Source organism: Cygnus olor, chromosome 8 (assembly GCF_009769625.2).
Source record: "Cygnus olor isolate bCygOlo1 chromosome 8, bCygOlo1.pri.v2, whole genome shotgun sequence".
Classification (NCBI taxonomy): domain Eukaryota; kingdom Metazoa; phylum Chordata; class Aves; order Anseriformes; family Anatidae; genus Cygnus; species Cygnus olor.
In genome coordinates, this window is record NC_049176.1 from 20,191,997 (window position 1) to 20,202,473 (window position 10,477).

At 40.1% G+C, this 10,477-nt stretch overlaps 1 protein-coding gene across 1 annotated transcript in view; it reads left to right on the forward strand.

The window, feature by feature from the left end:
• The window catches only part of LOC121074056 (vitellogenin-1), a 43,139-nt gene extending 41,100 nt beyond the window's left edge, over positions 1-2,039 (forward strand). Inside the window, exon 35 of the mRNA XM_040565747.1 lies at positions 1,674-2,039. Within this exon, the coding sequence (XP_040421681.1) occupies positions 1,674-1,792 (119 nt within the window). The 3' untranslated portion in view covers positions 1,793-2,039. The remainder of the gene's footprint in view (positions 1-1,673) is intronic.
• Positions 2,040-10,477: the final 8,438 nt, after the last annotated feature.

The following is a 10,477-nucleotide window of genomic DNA, read 5'->3' on the forward strand; positions in this document are numbered from 1 at the left end:
CTGCTTTTACAGCAACTGCAGGCTTCTCTGGTTCATTTACTGAACCAGAGGCTGGGAAGTGTGCTAGCAGCACTCCTAATCAAGGGCTTTTTTATTTATTTATCTGGAGGAGGAGAAGGAGGAAGGGAAAAGATGCCATTTGAGTTTTTTTAGCAAGATGATTGCTTTTCCTCAGGCTAGGGCTCAATAGGAATACAAGGCCACCCCTTAAAATCTGGCCTTTTTCTTTCTTTGATCAATGACATGGAGAAGCAACAGAAAGAAAATCCCCATCTTTCCCAAACTGTGAATACGTATTTGCATACACAGGACAAAAACCTTTTCTCAGCTCTTTATATGAGAACTCAGACTTGATAGTCTGCTGTCTCAAAAGACAGGGACTCTCACTGTCACAATTGACAGAAGGATAAAATGAAGTTCAAGGGTGCAAAATTGCCTGTTGTCCTCAAATCAGTGAGCCTATAGTCTTAGGATCCTGACTGAGGCTGATTTCATTCCATGTCTAAATTCGTATACCAGTTTACATTTCAAACATGCCACAAGTCCTACCCATATGGATGATAGCTACTCAGCCATGATCCAGTTAGCCCAGGGAACTGTTTCCTACATAGATATGAACATAGACAGACCCACAGAGTACCCTCAGGCATAACAAGAATCAAAGTATGTAAAAAACAGACCTTAGACTTTCATAGCAGATCTCATTTCATAGCTTGAAAATATTATGCATTTTTTAAAAAGCATCTCAAGCACGTTTCTGGGAAATATTAAATTTCAGAGTAGTTACGGAAAAGAAAAAAAAAACTACCATGCTTCAGGTTGGACAGTAATTCACCCAAGGAAGGTGTGAACATTTCAGGAGACCAGTAAGTGACCAGGAGATCAAAAAGTGACCAATAGAGCCCAAACCCAGCGGTATCCAATTTCCCTGTGATAAGAGATGGCATGTTAAAAATATATTGATCAACTGAGGGATAAAACAAATAGAAGTAAAATTATGAAAGCTTTACCCATTCTGATTATGCAAACTTAATCTAAATGGATGTTCTAATATTCTTCCAGCTGCAATGATAAACCTCCAGCTATCTAAGAATATTTATTGGGAGGATGAATATTATCATTCCATTTAGATTATTTCAGCATTAAAGGAAATGGTTTATTCAAGCTGCTGTTGATAAAGCAGTGTGGTAAGGTTAATACTGCAACTGACAATGCTCTGTCAGATTTCACAGTATATGGGAAACTTTAATTAGAAGTTTATGAACCTCTGAAAATTCTCCAAAGGGCTTATCCTTCAAGATGAACTTCGACAAATAATCAGCTGAAATATGCAGTGATATGCAGCAATAACATAAAAAGAGATTGCTGATGTGTATTGGTATGAGGTGGTCTTTCTTTGAAAGGGGCTACCTCCTCCAGCACTTTTACTGGCTCCTGCCTGTTGTCATTGTGCTTCATGAAATGTTATTCATTTTGTTTTTAGGGAAGTATTATAGTAATTATATCATGGATGAAAATCCTGCTCCAAGTCAATGAGTCAGTTAGATGTCAGTTGTGGGGGCAGGCTTTCATTCTTTACTTGATGAGGGAGTTGGCAGCCATGAAAACAGTATTTCCATGAAATGTGTTAATTTTCTTGATGTTCATTAACAATGGCTTTGCTCTTCTGACAGATACTGCTGTAAGCCTGCTGGAATGGCAGAGAAGCAGCGATAAGAAATCTGCATCTGAGGATGTTGTGGAGTCTGTGGATGCTGACATTGATTGTACCTGCACTGGCGACTGTAGTTAAGCTAAATTCTTTAGTGTTGTGCTATAGATGTATTACAGAAATAATTGAATAGCTGGTCAGGTAAGAAGGAATGTAATAGTTGTAGTAAAATATTACGAAATGTGCTTGAAGAAAGTAAGCTTACTGCATTGCATCTGAAGTCAGATGCATTATGTACAGTCTGCACTGCTTAATAAATATGTTGTTCATTAAATAAGTATTCATGTGGACTCTGTCTTTATTTTTCCCTATCAACAAAACAATCAGACCAACTATAATATTATCCAGAAATTCTGCTTCTTTTTATCTGAAATATAATTACAGCAGTCCTCTCTTAAAATTATGTTCACTAGGTGATGAAAGGAAAACATGATTACGGCTACTGCTAGCATTCCATTGTGTAGAGAATTTCATATTTAGCATACTAAAGACACAGTAAGCATTTGTTTTCTTTTATGTTTTATGGTAAAGAGCAAAGTCTGTTCTTGGAACCATTCTGCAAAAAAATACATTTTACTCCCAGCAAGACCATTAGCCTTAGTACATTCTACAAAGGAATGAATTGGACTGCTAGACTCCCACTGTAGCTTTCCAGAGAGCTATAGTGTGTGACACAGTCCCCATTTTGATTTAAATTTCAATGGATATGCTGTTACTTCATGAGCTAAAAGTATGAATAGGATTTTTTTTTCTTTTTTTGGTTTACCATTTCCTATTGTGTATCTATGAAAATGATGCCTTCAAAAACTTCAGGGAACAATAATACGTAAGGTAGCATTCCAAATACTCCAAAAAATAATATATATATAAAAAAATGTAAGATCAATAGCATCATAAAGCTAAAATAAAGAGGGACAGTCAGACTGTGTTTAACCAGTGGAGTGTCAATCTGCTAGCTCTCACTAGGCCTATGCAGAAAGGCAATTCCCTCCCACCCCAGGGGAGCAAGATTAGGTGGCACCTTCACACCCCTGGTGATGGCACAATATCCCTTCCCCTTGGACACAAATCAGCTGTGCGGTGAGCCGTGACGTGCTCCATAACAGGCAGTAGCCGCCAGCACACTCTTCCAAGAGAAGCCTTAGCATGGGCAAGGTAGCGCTGAACCCAAATGCTGCCAGGAAGCTGTCATTAAAGAAAATGCTTCTCCTAACTAAAAAACTGAGCTATCAGAAAGAGGAGGACTGAAGACTAAATAGCTGAACAATTACAGAACAACATTTTTCAGTGCTTTTCGTTCAAGAGCAGAAACGAGTAAAGTAGTACTCCTCTTGCTCTCGCTCACTGCAGCTTGAAACTAGCTTGAAATTAAACAAGATGCAGTTTTTCCTCAGCGTACTGAGTACTCTCCCAGCTTCCTGAGGATAAGCAGCAGTTCAGGGATATAGAGGGCACAAGAGAGTTACCTGCCCCTTCCCCTTCACTCAGCCTTTACTTAGTCTATACGTTGTGTTTGAGAGCCTTCACATATACTGGGCCTTTATTCAGATAGCCAGTTCTCTCCATTCAACAGCTTTTTTTTTGTTGTCAAGCATGTTCAAACTCACTCAGACCAATAGCATGAGCTTTTGCACTGTGTTTTTATTTGTAATAAAGCTTTCACAAATTCCCTGTACAAAAGCTGTGTTTTGCTAACTCATCAGAATTGCTACACTGAAGAAAAAAAAAAAAAAAGGCAGCTGCAAACAAAAAGAGAGAGAAAGAATACTACATTCCACTTTCCTTTAAAATCACACTAATATTACACCTTGAGAGCCCTTTTCTTTCCAGTATTGTTTTCACTGTGATTTATGGGAGATTTTGCCATTGACTTTCATAGGATCAGACTGGAGTCTGCCGTCTTTAATCCAACACCTTTCCTTTTAAGCCGCTTGTTTACAAAAGAGAAACTTTTGCCAGTCAACCACTTCAGATAAGACAAAGGCAGTGAAGAAATGTAGTGAGGAAAGAAAAATTAACTTCCATGCTCAACTACTAGAATAGGAATTTAGCAGCAGCAAAGAACCATTAGTAAGTGAAGTAATTCTGCTTGCAGTAAAACCCAGAAGCATGACACTAATTAACAATGATCAAGCTGGGATATACAATACCAAAAATACAAGCAACTCATAAAGGCAAATGCCTTCTCCCGGAAACAATTTACGAACTGTTAAACTCACTGGAAAAAAACTTCAAGGCCTGATCAATGGCCTTAAATTAGCCTCTTTTACAATGATGATATATAGTACATCCTGTACAGTTTTAAAAACCACTGAGCATGCGAGGTAAGGTCTGTCCCTGGCGAAGCACCACTTTGGCTCCTGCACTGACAAAAAGGCATCTCCAGTGCCTCAGCAGTTAAATGGAGCCACCAGAGTGGCTTCACGTCTCTTCCTGCTGACGGCAGAAAAAGGTATCTCCCATGCTAAAACCACACACATGTGCCTCTCCCCCAGCAGAAGCTACTCTGTTAGCACTTCCACCGGCTGTGCTATTAATCGACAACAAAGCCCCCACCAGCAGGATGCTGCCTGCTGTGCCTTGAGTCCACCAATCCTAAGGAAACACCTAGTTCACACACTCTCCCAGACACGAAGAAGGAAAGACAAAAATGTCCCCTATGGCAGACCTTGGCCAAGGAATCTGTGCCCCATCACCCTACCAGTAACACAGCCAGGCTTGGGTGCAGGGTCAGACAGAGGGGAAGCAGTCACTAGCAAAACCTAGGCACACACCTGGGCTGTCCAGGGCATGGGGTAGACACAGCTCCTCCTGTTTCCATCTCGAAGGGGCAGCGTTCATCCCTGTCTGGTTCCTGTTAATTGGCACCCTCTTGCTGAGGCAGTTGAATACCTGTGACTGATTCCATTGATGTTGCAGCTGTAAAATCCAAATATAATGAAAGTTAGTAAAGCCAGAGGATGGCACCAGGCACAGCAAAGCAAAACATTGACAATCACCCCATCTTGCCAACAGAATTAAGAACATTAACAGTACAAGTGTGAAAAAGCTCTTCTGGAGTTTCTTATGCACCACATAGACATTTCCAACTCATCTGGGAGGCTATCCAGAGTCCAGATTTAAACCTCATTTAGAAATCATGCTTGTCCTATCTTACAATGCAAACAAGAGTTACGTAGCCTACCAAGTATTAAAATGTATATTTCACAGGCTGAGCTTTTATACACTCTAATTTTCATTCCTAGTACTTCTAAACGATACGCATTAATGAACTTTGGACTTTACTGTAGTAAACAAGGAAAACAAACATGGAAATATATATGCACTCCAGTATTGCTTAAAAACATGAGTGCCAGAAAAAAAGATTCAGGTCTATGCATAGGCAAGGCTTGAGTCCTAATTCTGCCTATACAGCTCTGTAATGTGGTTTTGCATGAGGATGGGGATTTCTGTGCCTCATTTTCTGCATCAGAAGGATATGACTGCTTACCTACTTGATGGAGTCAGAAATGCATATGAATTTATAGTCCCGTATGCCTTTTGCAAGTTCTTCAGTGATTCTACAGATGAAAAGTAAATTTTTCCACTAGATCTCATAACCACACGAGCATATTTTATTGCTAGGTTGAAGGTTTTCATTTTCAGATTCATCCAACTGTAAAATAACTATACATTTGCAAAAAAAAAATATCAAAACAATGTACTTAATTTGTTCATGGTCAGCTTTGGTTAAACCTTAGTGGATTGTTCATAAAAGCCTAGAATTGGATCCTGCTATTACAGTAAGATAGGCAAAAAACTGTTGGAGACACAGTCTTTTGTATCCTAGACAAAGGCAACAAACCTTTTGTCCATCAGACCAGGCTCTTTTGATTCACTAATTTTAAATGACACACTGACTCTCAGGAAAGCTCAGTCGTTGTGCCCTGGAGAAAGGATCTGCAGTATGAGAGGAAAGGATAAAACCATTAATATCAGACCCCTCCTGGAAACGAAATGCCTGCTCCCCAGTACGACCAACAAAAAAAGAAAAAATAACTTGTACAATTCCAACCCCACTGAAGTCAATGGTTAAACTCAACAGATCCAGGCTTTTACTCAGCACGTTTAAATGAGTTATTAAATGAACTTTAGTTGTCCCTAAAAATAAATGCACTGTGTGGATCTAAGCATAGCTGATGAATAAGAAACCTCGGGAATCCAGCATATACGATAGTTAGAGCTAAAACCAGAGACAGCACAGAAGGTTGCAGGAGAGTAGCTATTAGTGGCCGGTCTGTATGTTGAATCTCAAGGTCTCTCATGCCATCTACAGGCTTTTTTGTTTACTAGCAGCAGTTTAAATCTTTCTTCTCCAGGTTTATTTATAGGTCTGATACATTCCAGGCAGTTTTATATAAATTCTAATCAAGGTTTGAGGTGGTGTTTTTTTTCCCACTAACCTCCACACTTGATTACTATATGTTTTTTTTCCTGTGAGTACATTACAATTCTGTACCTTTCTGAGCATCATTTCACATTGTCTCTGGAGGAAAAAGACATTGCCTAAGACATTCTCATTTCTGTTATTGCTGGATAGGCAGTAATTATATTGCAAGCAGGGCTGGGAGAACAGTTTACTAGAAAATCCAAAGATGTTCAAAAAGAGTACTTATGGTCCTTCTTCAACCAGTCTGAAAGGCTGTTATTTTGGTACCTCAAAATGCTTTAATGCACCAAAAAACATCTGGTTTTCCTGCTTTTTCCCTTGCAGTTCACTTAGCTGTAATTCACATTGAGCACTTATATGTCCTAATATTATTAAGTTTATTTTCAGATGGATTTGGGGAAGCAGGAATTATATACACACATAGATAGATCTGATCACAGCGCTTCCCTTCATTATCTGTAGCCTGTTTCTTCCACCACCTCAGTTTTCTTTCCCCATTTATCATTCACACTGGTCTGTTCAGCTTCTCTAAGGAGGACAAATGTGGGCATCCCAGCATTCCTTCACCAAACCTGCAGGAACAACCCCTGAGCCAGGGGGAAGGCAGCAGCTCTGTATCTGTGCACCCAGACTGGAAGCTATTCAGGCAGCTTTAAAATTCAGATTGTACCCTATGTTAAAACATCAGCTCGTGGAAGCTTTCAGAGTTCTACAGACTTTCTCTCTCTTTTCTCACTGTTTTCCTTCTCTGTTACCTTTCACTCATCCATGACTACAAACCAGGCCAGGGATGTGTGTGACACAGTCATTGTAAAGTGAGGTTTTAATGTTAGGGAAAGGATGGAGTTCAGAGCCCATAAGGAGCCTGAACATCCAAAACCTCTGCAGATTACCCTGGACTACTCCAATTGCCATCTGCATAATCAAGGCTACATGAAACCAAAATTCTTCACAGTAGCAGCTAACTGGGACTCATCAGGGTGTATGTAAGTCAACTTTGGTCCTGTTATTAGATAGCCATGCTCTCTACTGTATTTGGCTTTGCCTTAATGCAGATTGTGGTACTTTGAAGAAAGAATAATCAGACACCATGAAGCCCTGAGTCCTGCATGAACTCTGCAAGGGTTACCATAACAAACACAATGCTAAATTAGGGTGCTGAAATAATGACCCATGGGCTTTTGCCACATCCTTGTTTTATCTCAAGCTTCAGAAACTTCTGTTCTGAAGCTTCAGAGCACTTTCATGACTCCTAACATCTTCTGGGTAATGAAATGAATTTCAAAATATAATAAGTGGTGAGAAATGCATGAAATGTTGTGACTAGCACCTCTCAAACTGATCTTTTTTTTTTTTCAAATTATTTTGTCCATATATCATCTTAATCTTTGCAAGTCGAAGTAACCCAGTGTTATTTACAGACATTACATAAAGCAATGTTTAAGTGCCTTGTTTAGCAACAGTCATATCTGTCTCTTATGTGGCTGAAAATTTACTCTAGCAAGAGACACTTTGATGCTTTGTTTTCTCACCAGCTGATAAAAAGATAATTACATCAAAAGAAACACAAAGAAGAAATTGAGCTGAATAAGCTAACGCTAGAATTCAACTTAGATTCCTGCTTACATGATCCAAACAAAACTATTAATGTTTAAAATATGTTCATGACCATGAGACTTTGGAGATGATACACATATTAGATTCACTATGGGCATAAGAGATTGATGCAAACTCAGGCTAGGGCTGGAACAAGCAGTAAAATGCTTACCGTACCATGACACTAACCTCTCTATATTACTTCAGACTCACTGCAGATACCTTGATACCTCTGAATGCTGTACCACTTCCATTTGATCCTAATCTGGACATCCCTATAGCATGCTTCACAGTGCTCTAATTGTCTCTTATGATTACCTGTATCACACGATCTAACTTTCATTTGTCTGAACCGGTGTTCAATCTAGGTCTCACATCTCAGGTGACTGTTCAACCCATTCAATCCTTGTAAGAAAATAGGTGGAAACCACTGTTGTATCACTGACTGAGTGTAACCACAGATACTGTGTTTTTGTAGGTCTCACTGACACAGATTAAAGGTGCTGAGGGAAGACATCTAGTGTGAGGCTCCTCATCTGTCCTGCGTGAGACAGGGCTAAGCCCTGTGGCTATTCCAACACTTCTGAGCAGATGCAAGGATGCTCTTTAGGGTGCTGGAGAGCTGCACAAGTTGTGAAAATTAGACACTTATAGGCCTTGCTACTTACAGGTAGAGGAGAAAGTATTTAGGATTTCAGTCTAACCACCTGCATTGCATCCAGGTTTTTTTATTTTCCTTTGTGAAGCTGGGCATCAGTCAATGCTAGTGCTTCACACTGGAAAATTCTGATGCGACCAAACTGAAAGGCTCTGGAGGAATTAATTGGTGACCTTGCCTGACAGACCAAAATAAATCTGGCAGGCTGGTTGCCCCCTTTGCCAAGTCCTTAGATCCCCAGCTGCAACTGTACGGATTACATAGCTCCCAGGGCCAGGTAAGGATGCCAGCTCCTATCCAGCTAAGAGCCAGCTCCTGCACGCTGCCTCCTGCCTTCAGCTTGGCTCTGCAGGCTCCTAAGCATGCCCAGGGCCAGCTGGTTAGCACCAGGCAGACAGGGAACCTGGCACTCTCTCCACCTTTTGGCCAGCTGGTGGATTGACAAAATGGATTGCTCCACTCATGAGAAATGCCGGTATGCTGATGTCCCCATCCTGCGCAGAAGGAGAGGCAGCATGACAAGCCCAAACCCCTGGGACAGAGTTCCCCTGTGCAGAGAGCAGGAGTCGCTCTCTGTCTCAGCCTCTTCACTTGTGCTGGGGACCGAGGGTGAAATGTTATGGGGCTGCTTCATCTATATTTGTGAAGGAATCTGAAGCCCAAAGTACTATTTCTTATATAATTCTGCATTACATCACATCTATCTCATTACAGGTAGGCACTGAATAGATGAATCAGTTTAGCCACCAGTGGAGGCAAAACTCAGTGTTTTGTGGGATATTCAGTCCTACTAAACCTGCACCTTTACACGAATAAACACCTAGAGAGAAAATCCTGGCCTAGCCAGTACTGATTTATATGGTTTCTCATCTCTTTTAAAAATTCTACCACCAATTCTAAGGCTAAATCTTTTATGGTGCAAAGGTTTAAACGTCACCTTCACTCACTCATGCTACACATTTTCAGCACTCCAGTGGAGTGGTTGAAATGTGCACATTTTTGTTCCTCTTGAATTCCCTGCCTTACCGTTAGTATCCTTTTGGACAACATTCAGAGAAACTCCTTGCTTAAAAGCCCCATTTTAAGATTTTATTTGTTATTAATATATAAATGCAACTGATCCATTTTGAGATCAGTTGACCAGGACAGTATGACTGAACTGCCACATCTATATTGGCAATAAAAATATTTTGTTGTAATTGTGTCCACCCCTCTGCCACTGTTCCAGTCATCAAGTCCTCCTTTAACTGCAGCTCTGCATCAAGCACTACTAGCTGCAAACATAGCTGTGTTTAGCCAAGGTACCAAAACGCATATTTTAGCTCTGGAAAACCTTCATCCAGTAAGGCTGTCATTATGCTTCCACCATTCTACAAGTACTTTATCCTAAGGTAATTGAGATGGTTAAAAAAAAGAAAAAAGAAAAGAAAGGAAAAAAAATACTACTTTTTTAAAACTAACTGCTACAAGTATTTGGAATGGGTTTGGGTGTGTTTGGAATACAGATGAAGTGGGATCACCACCAGTCAGCCCCCTCAGGAAGATACCTGATAATTTCCCCATTACATCATTCTTGAATTTCATTCTTTTCCTCAATATTTGCGTTAACACCACTGAACTCATTGTTCAAAAAAAACATGTAAAAATAATGTTTCTTCTGCTGCAGAAATGTTGGTAGATCATTTAAAACAGTGTATGAGAAACAAAATATGTGGCATAGTCTGCCATATTAATCCAATGACTCACGTCTGAAAATGCAATAATTTCTCTGAATGACAGACTGAGAGGTTGCTTACTTGGTTATCACATAGCAATTTCACAGCTACTGGGTTTCATTACCCCCTTCCCTTCCCAAAAGATTTTCTTCATATGAAAAGACCTTTCACTTTTAGTCCTACTTTAAGTTCTTCTCTTTGCCTGAATTCTTGAACATTCTATTTGTAGGACTTCTTGTTACCCAGAAAACAGGTTCATAATGAAAGGGCTACATAATCAAGTGTGTTTCAACTAGCTGAACATATTCCTACAGCAAAACCCCAGGAAACTGAATTGCAGCCTCCCCCCCCCCAACTCTTACCAACTG